This window comes from Equus caballus, chromosome 1 (genome assembly GCF_041296265.1).
Source record: "Equus caballus isolate H_3958 breed thoroughbred chromosome 1, TB-T2T, whole genome shotgun sequence".
Classification (NCBI taxonomy): domain Eukaryota; kingdom Metazoa; phylum Chordata; class Mammalia; order Perissodactyla; family Equidae; genus Equus; species Equus caballus.
The window spans coordinates 95,207,303-95,232,755 of record NC_091684.1 but is presented as its reverse complement, the minus strand read 5'-3'; the positions used below and the strand labels follow the sequence as shown (position 1 = coordinate 95,232,755).

Sequence of the window (25,453 nt, the reverse complement as noted above, 5' to 3'; positions counted from 1 at the left end):
AGACAGAAGGGGACATATTGAGAACATCCTTCTGGCAGGTTAAAAAAAGAAAAAGTGCTACAAATTGAAAATGTACACACTGTTTACATGTTTACACCCTGGTTTACATTTTTACACCCTGCTTATTTCTAAGAACACCTGAGGTAGCTTAGGATAAAAAGTCAATATGTAAAGTCAAAAGGAAAAGCTGCTAATTAGACACCCAGAAAGAGCTACAGAATGGGTACTGAATTTGATTTTAAATATTCTAATAGCTAAGAGAAAAAGACTGGTGCTGAAGTCCAGTCTCTGCTTTCTGGTAGGAGTAGATGTGAGCATCCCATGGGGTTCCTGGGGATTCAGAGACGAGGCAGACAAAGTCCTGTCCTGCAGGGACTTAGAACCCAGCGGGAACGAACAGCAACTACAGTTCCACACGACAAAAATTACCTCCCAATGAATGCTTTTTACTTTTAGGAAGGGAAACTCAGTGAAGGCTTCTTTTTGCTTTTTTTTTAAAGATTGGCACCTGAGCGAACACCTGTTGCCAATCTTCTTTTTTTTTTTCCTTCTTCTCCCCAAACCGCCCCAGTACATAGTGGTATATTCTAGTTGTAGGTCCTTCTGGTTGTGGCATGTGGGATGCCGCTGCAGCACGGCGTGACGAGCGGTGGCATGTCCGCACCCAGGATCCGAACTTGCGGAAACCCCGGGCAGTGGAAGTGGAGTGTACGAACTTAGCCACTTGGCTGTGGGGCCAACCTCCAGTGAAGGCTTTTTAATCTTTCTTCTACTTTTTGGTTTGGGTGATATGGTAGCAAGAAGTTCAAGAATTTTGCTTTCTGAAACAGACGAATACGGGCAAATGGATAGTCGATGGGTCTGACAGCTTCAACTGGGTATCCCCAAAGAGATCCTTGCCTGTTATTCCCCTCACCCACTGCCAGCCTCTTTCCACCAAGAGCCGAGAAAGCTCAGCAAGTCACCTCTCTTTCCTGCGGATGAGCAATTCCTCACTCTTTCTGCAAGGACAGCAGGAGCCAAGCAGACAGCAACTCTGAGTCTTAATGCCCCTGTTCTTAGAAGCGACTAGGTGTGTGGGAGACGGGGACACAAAAGTGGGCATGCCCACTATGGTTTTGGGGTTTCTGGTCAATCGCCCTCCTGAGTTTTGTAGGGTGAAGCCTCCTTTCATCCTCTGTTGTCCACTGACTTCTCAACCCCAAGTAAGGGGGCTGAACGTTTGCCTGCACCCTGCCTGGGCTCCCTGACACCAGACGTGTTGGTGTGAGATGAAGTCTATCTGGATGAAGCTAGGCCACTTCCACTGAGAGTCACACACGATGGGGGCCCCAGCCACATCTCTTAAAAAAGAATTTTGGGATAAAAGGTTTTTCGGGTAGAAATATACACCACCTCATGGACCAGCACTTTGAGAAAACTTCCCTAGGTGTTTTTAAAGGCTGGCTGCTTCTGTTTCAGAACACATCTATTTAAACATAAACGATACGTTTTAAGAGAATTTCATCTGTCGTGTATATGATCATAAAGGGCAAATTCTGAAGGTGAACATATTTCTTTGGCCTATTGGAAAAACGAAATGGTAATATTTTAACAAGTGAGCTCTTAGAACTATATATTGCATTATACTGGGTTCTCAGAATATCTGTGGAATAAACTTACTTGTTATTAAAATTTTAGAATGAGAAACGACAGGCGGTTTTTCCCCAGCATACGGTGGATGTCTGTACAGCTTGCTTCCCCGTTTTATTCAGGTCTCTGTTAAAAACTTTCTTCATTCCAAGAGGCTCGCCCTGACCACCCTGTGTAAAATAGCACATCTTCCCCAACCCCACTCTCTAGCCCTTTCTATCTTATTTAATGTTTTACCATCGACTTCATAGCATATATTGTTCACTGTCTGGCCTAGAGCACCTCCTGTGGTGTCTACACTCGCTCACCTGGGGAGATGCAAATACTGCGCTCAGGCTTCGCGCCAGGCCGGCAGGGGACAGTGTATGTGAGGCTGCTGGCACCGTGCCTGCACGTGGTCAACACTCAGTTTCAACTATTATCACTGCTATTTTAAGTATTACAATGTAGTGGTAAATAACAAATTAATTAATTTTTTTAAAAGTCTAAACTGATAGAATTTTAAACAAATAGCTTAATAAACCTTGATTTCATTACTTCTCAAGACAAATTCATGGGCATAGTAAAATAGTGTACTATTAATTAGTATTTCTCCTGTTACACATAGTGCACTTTTTTCATTACTTTTTTAGAGCCTGTGGAAGTAGACATTACGCTATTTTAATTTTCCTTGCTTTCTTAAGTAGAGGAAAAAGTTACTTCCCCTTATCCAGTGCTTATAAATAATGCATTCAGCGGGAAACTAAAAATGGCTTGACACAGTAATACTGAAAAATCAGATAGCAATCCTCATATCCTAGACATAGATGCTAACTAGAAACTAGACCCCCCCCTTCTACAAAGCAATGTAAACGAAATGTCTATTTTATGACGAAAGTCCTAGAATGATGAGTTAGAAACTGTATAACAAAAAACATGTTTCCACTGGATGGAACCCAGGAATTCTTGTTTATAAAGTGAAATTTTCTTTTCTAGCCACACCCATTCAGAGAGCTCAACTGCAAGACACTGAAAGGAATTAGTTAGGAAAATTCTGTCTCATATCACAGACATTTTCTGCAGGCTACGAACCAACGAAGAACGTCTAGAAACTGAGCTAAGGGAGGCACTGTAAGGAAAGGAGCAGAAGAGTCGGGAATAACCAGGAACAAAGGCAGGTGGTACTGTCTGGGTTAAAGATGACCTATGTTATCATTTTAGCTTTCTAATTAATCAGTGATACATAAATGTTTTTACTTTGGGAAGTTGACAGATATAACAGCAGAGGGTTACTGAAACTGTTAATCTGCAAAGCAAAAAATCTCAAAGTATCCCCATAAATAAAATACTCTGTAGCAACACTTGAGAAAAAACAAACTCCACACCCAGGAAAGCTAGTTACTCTTCCTCCTCTGGGACTGGAAACCACAGAGAATTACTAAAAATATACTGTCGTCTGAAAATTCTTAACCACATTCTAACAGACACTAAGAATATGACTACAAAAAAGAAGAGACTGTCCACGAAATTTGTACATTCAGCGGATTAGGAGAAATTAGCGCAACTGGAGTATGTGAAGGACAAAACGATGGGACATACACTTCAAAATTCTGAAAGAAAAGGCAAATCTAGCATTTTTGAATGCCTACTATATTTCAATACTCAATTTAAAGACAAAGCCATTCAAAAAAGCCAAGTACCAGGTAATATACCTATACATACAAGAAAACCAGAAAACCTCAAAATGTTTTAAACCAAAACGAAGACAGAAGGACCATATTTGCAGTCTGAATATTCTTTTTATAAAACCAACCCTTTCTTTCTGTTCTGTGGGATAGGAAGTGTGACAGAGCAGGCTAAAGTGAGCAGGACCAACAGGGTTGGGACGAGGGCACAGGGACAGAAACTAGAAGGAACAAAAATTTTATTCCAGAAATGGAGAAAAGTAAGTTATGGTTTTTTTGTATCCTAAAGTCTTAGAGCATTATCTGTTAGCCTCTGTTGACGCTAGCATTACTAATGTTGGGGAAGAGATCAACCGGGTCTTCGAACGATGGTGCTAGCAGGTGTAATAGATTATCATTCAAAGAAGAATGGAGGGGATACTTTGCATGAAAAGCAGGTGTCCATGGCTGCCTAAACCAGAAAAATGAATGGGGAGATCACACAGGTGTGGACCACAGGACCTATGTCTTCAGAAAACAGGTCTAAAAGCAAGGACCACATTCTGACGGGCTGCCAGAGTAATCTATGCTTTCAGTTCATTGGAGGACACTAAAGAAACATCACCTATGACAACGTTTATTATTTCCCAAACTTGGTAAGGCTGGAGGAAGTGCTGGTTATAGAATCAAGTACTTACCACAATGAGAACTTTGAAATCATACCTTTTATTCTCAAGAGAACTTAACTTACTATATATTTGGAGCTAACTGGCATCCAGATGTTGAAAAGAGCATTAACGAAATGCAGACATCTGCAAACTATATGTAGCACAAAGCATTCCTCTGCCTTTTAACTGAATTACCAAAGATATTCCTTACCATCCTCAAGAGTCTAATGACGCGTGCACTGAGTTTTTCTAGGAGAAATAAAAATTAAAAGCAAAACCTAGCTGAGGTTGCTATGGTGATGAAGAAAACATGCCAGCTCATTACTTTCAAAAAGAATCAGTGAAAACCACAACTGAGCAGCCTGAATTATTTTTCCTTTTGCTAGCTGACTCAAAACCAAAAACATACAAAAAAAGCTCCTAGCGACCAAATCACCATTGTTTTTACGATGAATCATTAACTAAACATTCATGAAGATTCAAACGGTTTTTAAAATACTTGAACCTGGATCTTTCAATAGAGTTTGATTTATTAGTCAGAAATTCCATTTCCAACAGCATTCTCTCACTTTTCAGAAACTATTTATTCAATAACCAAGAGTTCTATCACAAGCGTGGAAGGGCCAGAAAAACAAAAAAGGCCTTAGAACTCTTTAAAATTCATGCACTAACACACTCTTCCCAGTTACTCATTAGAACCTAGTTTCTCACTTAATACTATGATTTCCTCACTCGCAATAGAATAGCTTAATTTAATTAAAAATCAGGAGAGGAGGGAAACAGTGAGAAGCTAGTACCCACCATCAAGAAACAACCACGTAAAATACCAGAAGCTCCAACAAAAATTTATCCAGCACTGGAAGGAGCATTTAGGGCAGGAGGTAAGGAAAACCATATACTTTGTTTTTGACAGTATCCATATATTGTTCTGTGTAAGAATGGGAAAAAACACTTGAGAGCTTTAACTTACCATCATCTTTATTTTAAGCATTTTGAAGAGACAAATTTAAGCTTTCTGGGGAGCAAATGTTTAGCTGATGTTGGAAAAATGGAATGGAAAATATTTCATTAAAATTTTAAAATTATAAAACACACTTGTATGTTTTCATCAAAATTTAAATACAGAAAAAGCGGAAGGCCCTCAGGGCTGACCATTTTTAGCAATTGAAATGTGTATATATTACCCTTTCAAATCATTTCCCTGCATTTATATGCATACATATCTACAGAACATAGTATTTAACTTACTGCCCAATGGATGGAAGAAAAAATATGCCTTAAAAAGGGGAGCTTGTTGATTTTTTTCTATAGATTTCTTATTCTGATTGTAACTAACAGCAAACTTAGCCACACCTTCCTAACAAACAGGTCATAGAAATGACGCTAGTTAAATTGGTGAATATAAAGTTGGATAACATTTAGCAAAAGATAACAGTTAACTTGTTATAAAAAGGTTCAAAGGGGTAAAGGCTCAAAATTTCAGCTGTCCAGTTTCATATAAATTATTTACAGGCCTCGGTGATATTTGAGACGGATCTTAGGAGACGAAGAGAAGAATTATGGGGACACAGGAGACAAGATATAGGCGGCAACACAGGCAGAGACTGAGAGAAATATATGCCTGTATTTCCAATTTTCCTAAATCGGAAATCTAACACCAGATTTTCTGTGTTCAAAATCCAATTCTCTTTCCTAATGACTTTTCTGTCCCTGATGCCAACATTTTTTCTGCCAGTGTCTCAGGCTAGAAACCTGTGTTATCTTTGCCACTTCTCTTCCTCATTCCTTATCTCCTACCTGTTAGGGGTACCATCCTTTCTTCAAATGCTTTCTCCGTCCTTTACTTTTCATTTCCTCTGCTCTTATCCATCACTTCATTCTCAGTTCCACTACTGCTTAACTTCTGTGCCCTCCTGGGTTTATCATTATCCAACAAGCCTCAAAGGAAAACTGTTTCTGCTCGCACATTCTGAGACCAAACTCGTGGGTTTTCCAACCAAGAAATTCTTCAGTTCTCTGCAGACACCAACTGGGTGTCCCAGAATTTAACTCAATTCTGATGCTGACTACCTGGAGTTAGTGCAGACCCCACAGGTTAAGGGCTCAGTCCCACAGGGCTGAGCCCCATTTCAGCTGCAAGTATTGGGTGCCCAGGGTACCCACACTTCTGTCTAAGTTGGTTACAAACTGGGGGCACCTACAACCCCCTCCTCAGGCTTCATAATTTGTTATATGGCTCACAGAACTCTAGAAAACACTTTATTTACGTTTTACTTTACTCATGTTTACCAGCTCTATCATAAAGGTCTTGAGCGCAGGAACTTCTGTCCCTGTGGAGTTGGGGGGTGCCACCCCCCGGGGCACATGCGAGCATCCTGGGAAACTCTCTGAACCCAGTAGCTCAGGGATTTTTATGAAGGCTTCCTCACACAGGCATGATGGATTATCAACTCGATCTCCAGCTCTCCCTCCCTGGTGGATGGGGGGTGGAGCTGAAAGTTCCAAGCTTCTAACCATAGATTAGTCTTTCTGGTGACCAGTCACCATCCAGAGGTTATCCAGGAGCCCACCAAGAGTTGCCTCATTAGAACCAAAAAACAAAAAAAGCTCCTATCACCCAGGAAACTCCAAGAGATTTAAGAGCTCTGTGCAAGGTGCCCTTACCATCCCTCATAACTCAGGAAATTCCAAGGGTTTGGGGAGCTCTGTGTCAGGAACTGGAGACAAAGACCAAATATTAGGCCTGAAGACGCTCCTAGCACCCCTATTACTCAGGAAATTACGAGGATTTCAGGAGCTCTGTGTCAGGAACTGGGGGCAGAGATCAAATAAATATTTATTATGTCATAAAACCTTACTTCTCACCATTTGCAAAAACACAGTCTGTCCCCAGGATCCCCTCACATACAGTCCTGCCTCCTGCTTGGGTTGAAGCCACCCTCTCTCCTTTTCCGTGTGGAATGACCTTTCCCCTACCTGACTCCCAGATCAGGACTGTGTCTCCCTGGCATCCTCTCTGACCTCCTGTTGCAGCAACACATTGTTTAGTGTGTTTTCAGTTTGTCATTTATTGACTGGTTCCAGGAAAGGAAAATGTAGAAAGAGAATACTGGACTAAAAGCAAAGAGAAAGAGACATCGTGCAAAAGAGATTTTGGATTCTGCTCTATTTTGGGGAAATCGATGAAAAAACATTTCAAGTTAAAAAAAAAAAAACAGCTTTGCCCCCCTTTTAAATAAAGTCTCCTGTGGATACTTCCCCCAGCACAGGGCATGGTACCTGGCACAGAGCAGGCAATTAAGACATGCCATGAACAGGTTAACTATCCGAAATCCCCATGAACTAAGGAATGTTCCTTAATTAAGCATAAAGTTTACAGCTCTTGGCTGCAGGGAAAAGAAATACATAACGGAAAAACTCATTTATGTGGAATATAGTCTATAGATTGTAATGAACATAGTCTTTATTCAGTAAACCCCCAAGATGGGTACTGTCACCCCTGATCATTTCTTTGCTGTTTCTGTCTTGGTAAAAGAGATTAAAAAAAGAGTTCACAGAAATCCTACTAAGGTTCAATATGTACAAAATGCTTCTTTAAAGGCCTATGTTGACATATTTGTGATAACGATAAGCGGCAAAAGGAGTCATATTACAGACAACCTTGATAATTTTCATTTGTGTCATCTTTCACATCTTCCTCTTGTCAAGAAGCAATTCTGAAAAACTGAAAGTCTTCAGACTTTGTCCAAGAATAATCAAGAGAAATAATGGCAGTTCTTGACGAACAAAGACGTTTCTCAGTTTTTCAGGAAGAGACACTCAGAAGAAAGCCATGTTAAAATTATTCCATGGAAACCCTTAAAGATACATGTAATAACACTTCGGTAGAGAAATGAGCTGTTCTTGCTAACACATTAAACTCTTAAAACACCAAAGCTCTTCAAACCTCTTTCAACGGAAAACTCTCTTTAAAATGTTATTTCATCGGCAAAGTAATTAGAATAAACGGACCTCTAAAGATACCACCTAGGAACGAGCTTTATCTACACAGTTGTATGAATACGCATTTGCTTTCCAGGAAGAAGGTAAGTCTTCGAAGAGCTTTTTAGCAAATTTCAAATGATCTGAAGTGTTAGGAATCACCGTGTCGATGGCACGATATGGTTCTTCATCAGTGCTTACCCCCAGATACAGTTTGTAACCTTTCACACGAATAAATGCAGACAATGATGATTACGAAGGTGGGTGCTGGAATCAGACAACTGGGATACCTGAACCTCAGATCCACTAACGTCCTAGCTGCTTAACCTGCCAAAGGGGTCTTCATTCCAGCCTCAGAATCCGCATTTGAAAATCGAGGACAGCAGTCTATCTCACGCAGTTGTCATGAGGAATAAAAGCGATGGTGCATGAAAGGCTCTTAGCCAGATGCCTGGTGCACACGAGGAGTTCAGTAAAGGTTAGCTCTGGCTGTTCTCCCTGGCGCTGCCCGCTGACCTCTGGAGCAGAATCTGCCAGGTACCACTGCTGCCCTTGTGAAAGGTAATGAAAACAGCCTCTCCCAGGGTGTCTTCTTGCCCTTCATAAAACCTCTCCTGCCTTTATCAGCAGGACTGCACACAGCAACACTTCGGTCTCGATAGTGAGGACTTCAATCTGCATTCATTTCTGCCTCTGGAAAATACTGATTCATCGCATAGCTAGGTAGTTTTAGCTAACGGCCTTGGATTTAAGACTGTTCATGGTTACCTTGTGGGGAAGAACGGGGGGCACAGCTGCTTCACTCTTCATTTTATAACTTTCACTATTCTTTGAATATTCCAATCATACACATATATTTTAACAGGGGTTTTTGCGCAGAGCAACTATGGGCCATTTACGAATTGCTGTGCTTCATTAAACTGATCCTAGAGGTTTTTTCTTTAGTATCTGTATTATGAAAAACTAATTATTATGCAAGATAAATACGAAAAAAAGGTCAGAAGTCTCATGTCAGAGACTACTGCCTAGGGATTTTTCAACATTGAAAAGTTATTATTTTAGTGTTTATTGATTCCTGGCAGAACCCTCAGTATCTTTAACAGAAATGGACAAAACCCAATATTCCTAAGCCATCTAAATTATTACTAGCAGCGCTAAACCCAATTTCTTCCCACTATAAGCCAGAAAGGTCATGTTCAATTTTTATTTCTTGTATTTAAAATTTAAACACTGCCAGTTTCATTGGAGTTTGATACATAGCGGTGTTTGTCCTCCAATTTTTGATGCCCCAATTCCTGCGAAGCGTACTCTGCATAATGAGTGAGCACAAAGTGTGTGTCTTCCTGCACACGGGGTTTTACTGCGGAAGCAATCCAGCCAGATGGGTTCAGAGTGACAGGAAGACTCCCTGACACTCTGATGCACAGGGTTCCGCCAACATCTCAGCTCTTCATTCCTAGGATACTGGGGGTGGGGGAGATCGAGGCATTGGCTTTCATGAGATCAAAAGACCTTTATAATGTCAACCCAGTTCCATATTTAATTAAAAACAACAACAAAAACCTCAGTGTTGGGGCTGGCCGGGTGGCGCAGCGGTTAAGTGTGCACGCTCTGCTTGGGCGGCTTGGGGTTCGCCGGTTCGGATCCCGGGCATGGACCTACACACTGCTTATCAAGCCATGCTGTGGCAGGCGTCCCACATATAAAGTAGAGGAAGATGGGCACCGATGTTAGCTCAGGGCTAATCTTCCTCAAAAAAAAAAAAAACAAAAAAAAAAACCCACACCTCAGGCTAACAGCTGGGGGGTAGACGACACACAAGTCACCTGTTTTCTACCTGCACTTTTCGACTGAGTTAAATCCTAAATTTAACTTACCTATAAAGGCTACATTTTATCTTGTGGCAGCAGATGCAGACATATACACTTTAAAAATAGTAGAAAATGTGAATTTATTCAGTTACCCAAGTTTCAATGGTTGTCAATTCAGCATAGCAGAAATAAATCAGAAACTTTTTCAGTGGAGGCAGAGGAGGTCTTGTTTTTAAACAGGATCACTACTTTCTGCATGTTCCCCAAGTGCTACCATTGACCACACAATTCTTTCCAGGAGGCTGAGGGGGACTAATAACGCATTGACTTCAATTCTTACCTGCCTCCCCTCCCCTGCCCCCCTGCATCCGGCCACCAAAAGACAAGAACAAAGACCATCTACCTCCCACCATTTTTTTTCTCTTTGCATTTTGGCTCTTAAAAACAAGTCAATGGCCTAATGTATGATATGCTCTTTTTGGTACTGATATTTGCAGTTAAATGAAAGATTTAGGATCAATGTATCAGAGGATTCCATTTACAGCTCATCAACTTTATTTAAATGACGATAATTTTAGAAATTTCTACAATAGGAGGAAGAATCCGTTACAGGGAATTTTGACTTAATAGTTTCAATATGAAGACAAGGAGGGAAGACGGGCTGGAAGAGAAAATTAAATTGCTCCCCCATCAATGAACTGCTATTACCAATCTGTACTTTTCTCCGAAATTGACTTTTAAATGATAAACTTGCTTCTAAAAAGGTAGATTGGTCTCAGGCAGAATCCTGGCCAATAAAATACGGCATTTAATCTGAGAAAGTTAACAAGAAAAACCACCGATACTGTTTTCAAACACATAAGAACCTCTGAAAAAGTCTTCTCAAAGCAGAAATTCCTAAACTGTTCATCTTTGCTGAAAATGTTAAGACCTTTCTTGAAACCTCCCTTCAGAGCCTACAGCAAAGAGGGCCTATCGCCAATCCTTAAAGATGCAAATCGAATGGCATCAGTTAAATACGGTATGTGGGAAAGGAGAAGCACAAAAACAATAGGGATCATTAAATATTTACTTAGAATAAAGTACACATCAGCCACCCCCAGGTCTAAAAACCACCTGTTTCCCTTATAGAGATTAGAATTAGATAGTTGCTTTGTTTCAACCTTGAGAATCTTTTGGAAAACTCAGGTAGAAGGTCACTCTTGAGGAAAGATTAGACACAGAAAGCTGCCGGCTGGGAAAAGGATGAAGAGGAGTGATAAGGTCTCTTGTTTGTCTTTTTTTCCCTCCCCCAGAACATGGTAGAGAAAGCAGGTGAATGAGGGTGGGGAGAGAAAAGGGGGCTACAGTATGCTTAAGAGAGAGACTTACAGAATTACCCAAATTTTTAAAATCTCAATCGTCTAATATATTCTGGCTTTCTAAGACCAAAGTGGAACAAGGAGATTAGTAACTTTCTTATAAGTCAAAAAAAAAGCTTTAAATGTTTAATTGGAGGGAAAAATCCCACTGAAAATAAGTTCCTCTTAGAATACACATTCTCTGCAATCAGACAAGGGTGATAAAAGCGTAGGAAGATCCTGGAGCATCATGAAGGCAAAGCATGGAGGGCTACAGTACCCAAATTTTGCCGATCATCTATTTAGTACACTTTTTATTATCTTAAGCATATTAAAATAATTTTAAGGGCTTTCATAGCTATATAATCCTCCCCAATCCTCTTCTCTCCATAAAGTCAAATTCCTCAAGATAATAAACTTATTTTATAGAGGCCAATTTTCTTTCATATTCTATTACCTCGCAATGCCTGATACAGTTTATTACTTGCAATTCCTTTTATATGCCAGGAGTTAGCGCATTCAGCACGCCTTCTTGTAAATGGGATAAATGCAACAGAGACCTGCATCTCACACCCTAGTACCAGCAAATGCTACACTTGCACTGCTCCAATGTGGCTGATGCAACTTGTTGCTAGGTTCAGTATTTTGGTATTACAACTGCTGTGGCAACAAGAGGAAGACTGACAAACTATGGTAAAGTTTAGTCGCTTTAGTGGGTTTGTGGAGTTGTGGTTTATAAAGATAGGAGAGGGCATGGCCTATAAAGAACAGAACATAAAGAACTTCAAGGCAACTAAATTAGATTCTGCAGAAAAACAAAGATACTGGTTTATCTGCATATCTTATAAGCGACTGGAAAATACTGCCAACAAGACACTAATATAAACTGGACGTCCATTTTAAAGAAACAATGCAATTTAATATTTGCTGACCTTGCCTCCTCGTTCAACATCCTTGTTTGCTTTTCTTGGGAGCCTGAATTTGTATTCCTGGTTTAGAGACTATGGGAGTGATAAGGAGAAGGAAGGCAATGTAGGAGATCGACTGCGTGGACATTTTATATAATTTAGGAGCTGGAAAGGGAAATCAGACGTCAAAATGGCTCATACGCTGGTTTTAGAAGAGGAAACAGAGCTAGAGGATAATTAAATTCTAAAGGTACCTCCTGGAAGTGGGTGGGGTCAAAGCAAATTTAGCAAGTAAAAGTAAATCATTAAACAGTTCAAAGCAACCTTTGTTCCCCGGCTGGAAATGCCAGCAGAACTCAAATTTTTCTGGTAGAGTTCTAAAAATTATCCTGAGGAGTCAGCTGGTCTAACAGAACACCGGACCAGGTTTACGGAGACAAAGGGTCCAGCCTAACATCCTCTGTGCTTATCGGCTAAGCAGTCTCCAGCAAGACTCTTCACCTCCCTGGGTTCTTCATTCTACATAATTTTTTTAATAGAAAAAGATAATTTTGCCCTTTTCTATTTCAGGTTACTTTTAAGCACCTTTAAAGATGTATTGTGCAATTTACTGCGGGGGGGGGGGGGGAATGAAAAAAAGCTTTTATTTGCTCAAAGAAAGCAATCTGACTGCAGAAGCCAAATCTACAGACATTCAAAAATTTAAAATACGGAATAACTTGGTAACTACCAAATAGTAACCCACTCAGCTCCTTTCTTCACTTACTTTGATCTTTTCCCCAAGCTCCAATCTGGTGCGAGCTAAGACTAGTACACACCCCCAGGGCTATTTCATTCCATTGGCTGGCGGGCGATCCTGCTCCATCTAGATTTACTGTCAGGATGCCCGGTGTTATTCATCAGAGATGTTACACCGCTCACGTATCACATTTTTGTTGTTGTACAAAACAGAAGCCGTCAGGGTACAAAAACAACTTCACTTAAAAGATCAACGCATAATTAGTTAATTCATTGGGTTAATAAAACTGTCTAGATTTCACACCTGGAAGGCAATTCATTTTGCACGTTCCTGTATCATCTGTCACTCATGAAAAAAAAAAGATTGGAAAAAAAGCGAAAATAATCATTTCATAGTTTGCATTCGGATGAGTCACAGAAACCCACAAAAACTTGCAGAGACACAATCAGATAGGCTGGTCATTCCCTTTTCTAGGAGTGCATTCCGTCAGGACCCACCCTGTGTGTCACACACACCAGGATCAAAAGGAGAGCGGTGCAGTGTCTCTTCTGCATCCGGGATCAACATATGCAGAAACCCGGGACGATGGCTCCCGGGGGAGGGAGAGGGACTAATGACTTGGTGGCTTTAAGGTGGAAAAACCCCTCTCCCCCCGAGCCTGCCACATCCGAGGCGGGGGCGAAGGGGGAGCGTGGGAGGGGGACAGTGCCCGCCCGGCCGGCGGGCGCGAGGGGCTCACCTCCCTTGCAGGGCGTGCGGTGCTGGCTGTGCTGGGCCCGGTAGCCCTCGATGACTTCCCAGGAGCCGTCGTCGCGCCGGATGGGGAAGGACAGGCTCAGCACATGGTTGCAAGGCTTGATGATCCGCAGGATGCCGCGCACCCGGTTCCGCTTCTGCTCCTCGCTCTCCCGGGTCTTGAGGTCCTCCACCAGCTTGTCCTCCACGATGCTGGCGCCGCGGTCGAAGAAGCCCTCCACCATCTTGAAGAAGTTGGGGTCGTCCTCGCGGTCGGCCGCCGCCTCGCTGTAGTGTCGCCGCGCGGGCGGCACGAACCCCGGCTGCGGGGCGGCGGCGGGCTGCCCGCGGGCCCGGCCCAGCAGCGAGGCCGCGTCGGCGGCTGCCGAGCCCAGGGCGGCGGGCCCGGCGCGGGCCAGCAGCATCGCTTCGCCCAGGCAGCGGTACATGGCGGCGGGGCGGAGGCCGCGGCGGAGAGGCGCTCGCGGAGGCCGGGGGCGGCGGGAGGGAGGACGGGCCCGGCGCCGGCTGCTCTTTTAAGCCGCAGCTTCCTGCCTGCCCGGCTGTCCCCTCCCCTCCGCCGCTCGCCGCCGAACCGGGAGGGCGGACCCCGGCAGCCGCGGGCCGACGTCGCCTGTGAATGGCAGGGCGGGCGCGCGCCGCCCAGGGCGCCGGGCCTCCGCCTCCGCCGCCGCCTCCGGGGCCTCCCTGGCGGCGCGCGTGCCGGCGGGCGCTCGGGGGCGCGCACGGGGGAGGGGCGCGGACCCCCGCGGGCCTCCCGGATCTCCGCGGAGGCGGCGTCTCAGGTCTGTGCGCGGCCCGGGCCTCGACCCTGGGAGGGGTCTGCGCGGGTAGGTGGTCTGCCCGGGGCTGCGGGCCTGCGCAGGGAAGGGGGTTTGCCTGGGGAGGGGTCGCCCCGGGGAGGGGCCTGCGCGGGGAGGGGTCCCCCCGGGGCGGGGGTCTTGCGCGGGGAAGCGCCCGCCCGCCTCCGGGGGGCGCTGCGAGGCCGGTCCGGGGCCCGCGCTGGGGGAAGGCCGTGCGGCCTGGCGGCGGGCCCGGGGCCGTGAGTCATGGGTGTCCCTCCTTTCCGCCCGCGCGCCCTCGGGCGAGGCGGTCATCCTGCCCCCCCGCGGGCCTGTCCCCGTCGGTCCCCAGGGCGCGCGCCGGGCGCCGAGGCCGAGAGGCGGCGGCGAAGATCTTGGTGTCATCCGGGCCCGGGTTTGGGAGGCGGCTTGCAGGAAGGAAAGGGGAAGGCCTGGGGGTGACGGATCCCTTAGCACTGGCTTCCACCGCTTTTAAGTTTTTCATTTTGTCGCTTGCAACCACTCGATGTTGACATAAAACTGTTATGTAAATCATTGTTGTATCTTTCTAAAATTTACTGACTGTGCTGCTCCTCTTCACATGTGTGTTCTTGAAGTGGCCTAAAAACAAGGACGCTACAGAAAGGCAGTGATACTCCGGGAAGCCCTTTCTCAGTCATATATGTATGAAATGGTCCAGAATAGGATGTGGAAACTTTACACGAGGGCTTAATTATGTCCTCCCGCATACTTGCTGAGAAATGCTAGAGTTATACACTCCGGTGGGTACGGTAGATGCTGTGTAATGACTCAGTCTTCAAGACAAGCTACTGAAGGCCACAGGGCCAGCTTCGGAGGTCCCAGAGTACTTTGATGGTGTTAAAACGGCATCTTTTTGACTGGCAAAACGGGTTGCTTCCTGACATTCGCCTAAGTCATCTATTAGAATGTGGAAGAGAACATTCTTAGTTCTCACACTGTACTGCAAATTATCAAGTGGCAACCTGGATCAGTTAATACATTCATCCATCTCACTGTACTCTCAAAGCAAAAAAAAATGGAGCTCATTTGCTGGATAAATGATAGTCATTATTAATGTTTGTATTGTGTTTTTTAGTGAAAAGTATTCTCTGAGCTGAATCCTCATTTTGTTTTATTGGTCCGGATTAAGGTACCAAATTCTCTTTTCACTGCATAGTCTTATCATTTTACAGCACACACACACGCACACACGCACACACACACGCATCCCTGAAGTTTCAGAATAAAGTGATTGGCATCAGTAAACGTGGAAATTTTTTCTCCTCAGCTTAAATTCTTTGGTATGTTTTGAGGAAAGTGGCTTAAAACTTTAGTTTTATTGCCCTAGTTTGTCTCTTTTTTTACAACCATAGCCTTCAGAAAAATAAATGTTTACCTTTGCTTCTTCCAAGTTTGTTCACCTACATTCAAGACACTGGAAAGGCTATGGAAGGAGCGAGGAATTATTTTTAATTGAGAATCTCCTATGCGCATGTCTTATAAAATGGCTGCGCAAGAACCCTATGAAGGAGATGTTTTTATTTTTAAAATCTTCATTATGTTTTTAAATCATATACAAGTTGTAAAAAATTCAAACAGTATAGAGAGGTTTAAAAAAAAAGAGTGAAATTATTCAAACCCCAACGCCCATCCCCTCCCGTTTAGTAAGTAGTTGGATTGTTTATTTTCACACTAAAGTAGGAATTATAATTATCAGTTTAACCGAAGGGGAAACTGAGGTTCACAGAGACCAAGTAAATTGTTGACGCTCACCTGGCTGGTAAATAGCAGGCTAAGATTCAAACCCGTGTATCTGACTCCAAAATTTATGCTATTTCTACTATTCCAAAAAATATTTTAAGTGTTTGTTGCATTTAGTGTGAATTATTTACTGCAATGTAAAGGCTAGTGGGTTTCAGCTTTACATTGATGCTTGCTTTTTTAAAATATACAAATATTTTGCAAATTAAAGTTTAATTATTGGTAGCACTTTTCAGTTCAATAGGAGGCCAGAATTTAACTTGAAGGGAATTTGGGTCATTTGAAAGCATTCAACAAAGACAAATCGTTTTTTCTGCCTTTGAGCTTTATGAGTTTTCCTCAGCTCTTTTATGATTCCAGGTCTTTTCTCCTTGATCCTTAGCATGCTTTTGTGCTTTTAGAAAATATTTTAAAATTATTTTAGGATTTAGAAAGACATACCATATAAAAGACAGACCATATTAATGCATGAACAACATAGTCGTCTTTAAGAATAATTTAATTTGGAAAGGTAATACATACTTTCTACTTTCTCTTTAGACTTGTCTATTCTGTACTTTTCATTTAAATGGAATCATACAAAATGTGGTCGTTTGTGACTGGCTTCCTGCACTTAACATAGCGTTTTAAAGATTTGTCTATGTCAAAGCATGTATCAATATTTCTTTTTATGGCTGAATGGTATTTATGGTATTTATGTATGGCCATATCATATTTTTTTAATCCATTCATCATTGATGGACGTTTGGGTTATTTCTACTTTTTGGCTATTGTGAATCATGCTGTTATGAGTATTCTTGTACAAGTTTTTGTTTAGACATATGTTTTCAGTTCTCTTGGGTATATATACCGAGGAGTGAAATTGTTGGGTCTTATGGTAACTCTGTGTTTTTAACCTTTTGAGCAACTGCCAAACTGTTTTCCACCGCAGCTGCACCATTTTAATTCTTAGCAGCACTGTATGAGGGTTCCAATTCTCCCTGTCCTCCCCAACACTTGTTATTATCTGCTGTGAAGTGGTGGCTCATTTTGGTTTTGGTTTGCATTGCCTTGACGGCTAATGACATTGAACATCTTTTCATGTGCTCATTGATCATTTGTGTATCTTTTTTTGGAGAAATGTCTGTTCACATCCTTGTCTCATTTTTAAATTGGATTATTTGTCTTTTTATTGTTGAGTTGTAAGAGTTGTTTATGTATTCTAGATACAAATCTCCTATCAGATATATGATTTGCAAGTGTTTTCTTCCATTCTGTGGGTCTCTTTTCACTTTTCTGACAGTGTCCTTTGAAACTCAAAAGTGTTTAATTTCGATGAAGTTCAATTTATAAATGTTTTCTTTTGTTGCTTGTGCTTTTGTCTAAGAAATCATCATCTAATTGGAGGTCGTGAAGACTTATACCTATATTTTCTTCTAAGAGTTTTATAGTTTTACCTTTTACGTTTAGGTCTTTGATCCATTTTGAGTTGAATTTTGTATATAGAGTGAGGAAGGAGTCCAATTTCTTTCTTTTGCTTGTGGATATCCCTTTGTTCCAGCCCATTTGTTCAAAAGACTGTTTCTTCCCCATTGAAATGTCTTCACACTCTATCAAAAGTCAGTTGACCTAAATGTGAGGGTTTATTTCTGGACTCTTCAGTTCTTTTCCACTCGTCCATGTGTCTATCCTTATGCTGGTACCACACTGTCTTGATTACTGTAGCTTTGTGGTAAGTTTTGAAATTGGGAAGTTTGTGAGTCCTCCAACTTTTTTCTTTTTCAAGATTGTTTGGTTATTCTGAGTCTCTTGAATTTTTGTGTGAATTTTAGGATCAGGTGGTCAATTTCTGCAAAGAATCCAGCTGGAATTTTGTTTGGGACTATGTTGACTCTGTAGATCGATTTGGGGAGTAGTGCCATTTTAACAATAGTGCATCTTCCGATTCAAGAACGTGAGATTTTTCCTTTATTTAGGTCTTTTTAAATTTCTCTCAGCAATGTTTTGTCTTTTCAGAATGTAAGCTTTGGACTTCTTTTGTTAAGTTTATTGCTAAGTATTTTATTCTTTTTGATGCTGTTATCACTGGAATTGTTTTCTTAACTTCATTTTCAGATTGTTTATTGGACAGAAATACAATTGATTATTGCATATTGATCTTTTATGCTTCAACCTTACTGAACTCATTTATTAGTTCTGATAATTATTCTAGTAGGGTCTATAGACAAGATCATCTCATTAGGAAATAGAAAGAATGTTACTTCTTCCTTTCCAATCTGGGTGTATTTTATTTTATTTTATTTTTCTTCCTTATTCTTTTTTACTTTTGCATAGTATTTCATTGTATGGATGTACCATAATTAATAGAATTGTAGATTGTTTCCAATATGTTGAAGTTACAGCAGGGCTATAGTGAATAACCTGTTACACAGTACATCAGTTTTCAAACTCCTTCATCTCAGGACTACTTTACCTTCTAAAGTAAGAGTAGCGAATTTGAACTTAGAAAGAACTTAATAGTAATCAGAATTTTGTTTTCCTATGAAATTGCTTAGTTCATATTTGACATAAACTGTTACCCTATCTAGGTATTAAAAATGATATAAAGAAACCAAATGATATCACAGATCAAATACTTAGGTTTTTAAATAAGGGTTTTTAAAACAAGGAACTAAAAATCTTGATTTTTTTTTTCTCAGGTTACTAATTTTAATAGGTTTTAGTTCACAAGTGCTTATCAGTCCTTCATAATCAGCCAGATGGGTGTGGGGAGAGAAGAGTATCCTTTGCTGAGGGAAGGCCACATGCAAAGGCCTGAAGATAAAGGAGAGCGTGGTTTGAAAAGGCAGGGGAGCATACACTTTGGTTAAAAGCAGTTTGGTCATCACAGCAATGTGGCTCGAACAGTAGTTTGGTTGAAAAAGAATATCCCCTAGTTCTGTTTTTTTTAAGTATTGGTAATTTTGGTGCACCATGTACTGGTTTTAGAAGCTTTATGCCATGGTTTTCAGGACAATTTTTTCTAATATTTGCTTTTTTGTTTCTAATTAATTTTCAGAAAAGTTTGTGATTTTGATTTTTTTCCCATTACTGAACATGTTTTTGTAATAAGCAAAAAACGATAAAGAAAACTATATCAAAGAAAAGGATCTGAAAATGTCATGGTTTGTTGCGTTTTTCCTCTTAAAAAACTCTTTTTTTCCTAGTAAATCAAATGTCAGTTATATCTGCTTGGCTAGTTTGCTTAAGTTTTCATGTTGCTGCATTGCTGAATACTATTCAACAAAGGTGTTATCAACTCTTGCTTGAGGGTTCTTTCCATGTTGTGAGTAAAAGATGAAAAATCATAGTAGGATCTTATTCCCTGTAAGCATAGCATGCAAGAAACAAGTGAGGTCTCTTAAAAATTAACTACTGAGGTAGGATTATGAACACTCCTCTATGTAATTCATTATGTCTCTCTCTTTTTGCTGTTTTTTAATTTTTTTGTTTTCCTTATATATCCTGTATATCCTTATGTCCTGTATATTCTTATGTCCTTTGTTTTCCTGTATTTCCTTAAAAAGAATGGCACATTCAGTTGTTCATCATTCAGATGCTTGTCATTCAGCTCCATTTATTGATCTGTGTGGACGACCCTCTATAAAAGCAAATCTTTGTTCTATCTTTAGCATTTTCTCTCTGGAAATTTTAGATCTGTTGTAATTTCGATATGGAATTGGCATTTGAATAGTAAGAAAGAAAGTGTAAGCTAAAAATTGGGACACGCCTGTGATGCTATTCAAAGCAGACGTAACTGAAAAATAGACTGGAGAAGCAAAAAGTACCTTTCCATTGACCATCATGGAAGAGTTGCAGACTTTCTTGGGAAGTATAGATGCGAGTATAATTACAATGAGTTGCTTCTTAGTGAAAGGTAGAAAAGAAAAACCTGAATGAAGCGGGAGGGCTTAAGGTGGAGACACTGGTGATGGCTGGAGTCAGCTAAGTAGCAGCCACCTAACTTCCTGATCCGGATAGCATGGCGTGAACAGATATTTGCTAGCTATGTTGCTTAGGATGCTTTGGCCCTCAAGTAACAATATCCGCATAAAAATGGCTTAGACTAAAGCCATAAACTAAGATAACTATTATGAAACAAGGAGCGGGAGGCAAGGGTATTTCATTGTTGGTACAGAGCTCAGTGATACCATCAGGGACCCAAGTGCTTTTCTCGGTGTTGCACTCAGTGAGTTGGTGATAGCTTTCCTCATGGTTGTAGGAGTGCTACAGCCGTGCCAGGGGTCACATGCAGAGCAACTAAGTACTTGTGTAGAAGAATAGCAGTTTCCGCCCATGCATCCTGCTTTATTGGTAGAGAAAACCTTTTCCAAAGGCCTGCCAGCCAGCTTCAGCTCTCTTAGGCTGCGGTGGCTAGGACGGGGTTATATGCCCGTGCCCTTGCTGTGAGGGAGGCTAGAAGGAGGACTTTCTGGCACTGTGAGCTTCTGAAGTATAGACAGGCTCTGCTAGCAAGGGAGGAAGGGTGGAAGGAGTAATTGTAAAGTTGGCAACCGACGCTGTTTGCCCTATTTGCACGGAAGATACTGACCTGCTCTGAGCCATCTTACTGTGATAATCTATTTCCTTAGAATACAAGTGCAGTTTAAGAGGGGTGAAACACTCTTAAATGTGACCCTGGGAATTATGATGCTTGCAGTTTCATGTTCTCTGCGTTTAGAAATCTGCAGATTCTTTTTTTTTTTTTTAAGATTTTATTTTTTTCCTTTTTCTCCCCAAAGCCCCCCCGTACATAGTTGTGTATTCTTCGTTGTGGGTCCTTCTAGTTGTGGCATGTGGGATGCTGCCTCAGCGTGGTTTGATGAGCGGTGCCATGTCCGTGCCCAGGATTCGAACCAACGAAACACTGGGCCGCCTGCAGGGGAGCACGCGAACTTAACCACTCAGCCATGGGGCCAGCCCCTGAAGTCTGCAGATTCTAATTCCATTTGGAAACTATCATTATGTTTCATATTCTCTACATTGAGAAATTTCCAGATTAAGTTCCATTTGAGATCTTCTTTGATGATGACAGTTTTAAGATTATGCCTCCTTTTTTTGAATATTTCTTTTTTACCATTGACAGTTTGTAAGGCAATAACTCCATGCTGTGGTGTTTACTCTGTTGCCAGACCAGTGGACAGAACAGAAACCCATCCTCAACTTGTGGGGAAAACGGGGAAATGATAATGAAATATCAAGTGCTCAAATAATTTCAACAGATTTTCAGAGGGAGGTGCCATCAACAACTTATTGTTGTCAGTGTAACGCAGAGGCAAGTGGCTTAAATTAATGAGAGGACTACTCTGGCCTTTGTGTTGAAATTAGAAGTTCTTCTTGTCTCTGTGCTGAGGGCAGAAGTGAAAGTCTTGTTGGAGTCTCTGTGTTATGGTAACATACTATCAGAAGCACAGCTTGGGATAAAACTTTTTGTTTTTATTGAGTTCATAACAGTTTACAACATTGTAAGGTTTCAGTTGTACCTTATTACCTGGCCATGGGAGAAGACTGTTTGAAGATATGTGGGGTGGTTACGTAAAGGGGCCCTTTACGTAGCTTTGTCCTCCTCAGTTTCCTCATCAAAGGTAGAATCTTTATGACTGCATTCTTGGAGAGCCAGCTGAAACCAATGAAGCACAAAAGGATTCCATCTTAGATTGTAGGATTGATATCTGCCAGCCGTCCACAATGAAAGTTCCGGTGACCTATTAAAACAAAAAAAGAATGAAGTGTCGGTGAGCAACAGTATGTCAGTGCTAATACAGAGAGAGAAGAACTATCAGGACTTCAAGAATGACGGAAGTTTGTGATGAAAGGCTCAAATTAAAGCAAGTATTGATCCCTACCATCATGTGTTTTTTCTAGGTCAGATAGAAAATGGAATTATTTTGAATACTAATTATTTGGCATGCAGTAGGCCTCCCATTGTCCATGGGGGATATGTTCTAAGACCCCCAGGGGATGCCTAAAACTACAGATACTACCAAACCGTATATATACTATGTTTCTATCCTATACGTGCATACCTGTGATAAAATTTAATTAACAAATTAGACACAGTAAGAGATTAACAACAAGAACTTCTTTTTGGCATATGCAAATGGCCAGCATCACTACTCTTGTGCATTGGGGCCATTATTAAGTAAAATAAGGGTTACTTGAACACAAGCACTGCAATACCACAATAGTTGATCTGATAACCTGGATGGCTACTAAGAGACTAACAGGCGTGTAGCATGCAGTGTGGATATGCTGGGCAGAGGGATGATTCACGTTCTGGCGAATCCATCCGGCTGGATGGAGTGGGATGGCATGAGGTTTCATCACGCTGCTCAGAACAGTGCACAATTTAAAACTTATGAACTGTTTGCAAGCATACATGAGAGATACTGCGGGTTTGGTCCCAGACCGCTGCAATAAAGTGATTATTGCAATAAAGTGAGTCACTCAAATTTTTTGGTTTCTCAGTGCATATGAAAGTTGTGTTTACACCATACTGTAGTCTATTAAGTGTGCCTTAGCATCATGTCTTAAGAAAACCAATGTACATACCTTAATTTAAAAATGCTACATGCTGTTTGAAGATGACATGATTCTGTATATAGAATACCCTAAATAATCCACCAAAAAACTATAGAAATAATTAATGAACACAGTAAAGTTGCAGGGTACAAAATCAACATACTAAAATTAGTTGCATTTCTATGTACTAACAACAAACTAACAGAGAAGAATACAATCCCATTTACAATCTTGACAAAAAGAATAGAATACCAAGGATAAATTTAACCAAGGAGTTGGAAGACCTGTACACTGAAAACTATAAGACATTGTTGAAAGAAATTGAAGAAGACATAAAGAAATGGAAAGATATTCTATGCTCATGGATTGGAAGAATTAACATAGTTAAAATGTCCATATTGCCTAAAGTAATCTACAGATTCAATGCAATCCCAGTCAGAATCCCAATGACATTTTTCACAGACATAGGAGAAAGAATTCGAAAGTTTATATGGAACAACAAAAGACCCCAAATACCCGAAGTAATCCTGAGAAAAAAGAACAAAGCTGGAGGTATCACACTCCCAAATTTCGAAATATACTAGAAAGCTATAGTAATCACAACAGCATGGTACTGACAGAAAAATAGACACACAAATCAGTGGAACAGAATTGAGAGCCCAGAAATAAACACACACATCACAGACAGCTAATATTTGACAAAGGAGCCAAGAACATAAAATAGAGAAAGGAAAGTTTCTTCCATAAATGGCTGACAATACTGGACAGCCACATGCAAAAGAATGAAAGTAGACCACTGTCTTACACCATATACAAAAATAGACTCAAAATGGATTAAAGGCTTGAATTTAAGACCCGAAGCTGTAAATCTCCTAGAAGAAAACATAAGCGGTGCACTCTCTGACATCAGTCTTAGCGATATCTTTTTAATATCATGTCTCCTCAGGCAAGGGAAACAAAAGAAAAAATAAACAAATGGGACTACATCAAAGTAAAAAGCTTCTGCACAGCAAAGGAAACCATCAACAAAATGAAAAGACAATCCACCAACTGAGATAAAATATTTACAAAGCATATATCCGATAAGGGGTTAATATCCAAAATATAAAAGAACTCATACAACTCAACACCAACAACAAAGCAACAACCTGATCAAAAAACGGACAGAGGGTCTGAACAGACATGTCTCCAAAGGAGAGATACAGATGGCCAACAGGCACATGAAGAGATGTTCAACATCACTAATTATTAGGGAAATGTAAATCAAAACTATAATGAGATATATTATATCACACTCATTGGAATGGCTATTATTAAAAAGACAAGAAAAAGACAAGTGTTGGAGAGGATGTGGAGAAAAAGAAACCCTCGTGCCTTGCTGGTTGGAATGTAAATTGGTGCTGCCACTATGGGAAGCAGTATGGAGATTTCTCAAAACATTAAAAATAGAAGTACCATATGATCCAGCTATCCCACTTCTGGGTATTTATCCAGAGAACACAAAAACACTAATTGGAAAAGATATATGCACCCCTATGTTCATTGCAGCATTATTCACAATAGCCAAGACTTGGAAGCAACCGAAGTGCCCATCAGTGGATGAATGGATAACGATGAAAAGAAGATGTGGTGTATGTATATGTGTATACATATATATATAAATGCAGTACTACTTAGCTATAAAATAAAAGACAAAATCTTGCCATTTTTGACAACATGGATGGACCTTGAGGGTATTATGCTAAGTGAAATAAGTCAAATGGAGAAAGGTGTATGACTTCACTCATATGTGGAAGGTAAACACACAGATAAGGAGAATAGGTTGGTGGTTACTAGAGGGGAAAGGGGTTGGAGGAGGGCAAAAGTGGTAAAGGGGCACATGTATGGTGATGGATGGCAACTAGACTTTTGGAGGTCAATAAGATGCAGTTTATACAGAAGTCAAAATATAATGATACATACCTGAAATTTATATAATGTTGTAAACCAGTGTGACCTCAATTTTAAAAAAATGCTTTATTACTGGGGCTGGCCCCATGGCCGAGTGGTTAGGTTCGCGCGCTCCGCTGCAGGCGGCCCAGTGTTTCGTTGGTTCGAATCCTGGGTGCGGACATGGCACTGCTCATCAAACCACGCTGAGGCGGCGTCCCACATGCCACAACTAGAAAAACCCACAACGAAGAATATACAACTATGTACCGGGGGGCATTGGGGAGGAAAAGGAAAAAATAAAAAAAAATCTTAAAAAAAAAATGCTTTATTACTAAAACATGCTAGCCATCATGTGAGCCTGCAGCAAGTCATCATCTTTTGCTGGTGGAGGGTCTTGCCTCGATGGTGGTGGTTGCTGACTGATCAGGGTGTGGTTGCTGAAGGTTGGGGTGGCTGTGGCAATTTCTCAAAATAAGATGAAAATGAAGTTCACAGCATCAAATGACTCTTCCTTTCATGAACGGTTTTTCTGTAGCATGCAATGCTGTTTGATAGCATTTCACCCACAGTACAACTTCTTTCAAAACTGGAGTCAGTCCTCCCAAACAATGCCACTGCTTTAACAACGAAATTTATGTCATATTCTAAATCCTTTGCTGTCATTTCACCAATCTTCACAGCATTTTCACCAGGAGTAGATACAACCTCAAGAAACCACTTTCTTGCTCATCCATTAAAAGCAACTTCTCATCTGTTAAAGTTTTATCATGAGGTTGCAGCAATTCAGTCATGTCTTCAGGCTCCACTTCTAATTCTAGTTCTCTTGCTGTTTCCACCACATCTGCAATTTTTTCCTCCACTGAAGTCTTGAACCCCTTCAAGTCATCCATGAGGGTTGGAATCAACTTCTTCCAAACTCCTGTTAATGTTGATATTTTG

At 41.2% G+C, this 25,453-nt stretch overlaps 2 protein-coding genes across 4 annotated transcripts in view; one reads left to right on the top strand and one right to left on the bottom strand.

The window, feature by feature from the left end:
* Positions 1–14,144, bottom strand: part of GLUD1 (glutamate dehydrogenase 1) — a 38,249-nt gene extending 24,105 nt beyond the window's left edge. The window contains exon 1 of one of the 2 annotated variants that reach the window (XM_023648629.2): positions 13,462–14,144. In XM_023648629.2, the coding sequence (XP_023504397.1) occupies positions 13,462–13,906 (445 nt within the window). In that variant the 5' untranslated portion in view covers positions 13,907–14,144. Of the gene's footprint in view, positions 1–12,007; positions 12,206–13,461 lie in introns of those variants that run through there. The other variant, XM_070229997.1, reaches the window with a different exon arrangement.
* SHLD2 (shieldin complex subunit 2) overlaps positions 14,073–25,453 on the top strand; it is a 92,099-nt gene continuing 80,718 nt past the window's right edge. Inside the window, exon 1 of one of the 2 annotated variants that reach the window (XM_023648619.2) lies at positions 14,073–14,308. The gene's annotated coding sequence lies outside the window, so the exon portion shown is untranslated. The remainder of the gene's footprint in view (positions 14,309–25,453) is intronic. The other variant, XM_023648622.2, reaches the window with a different exon arrangement.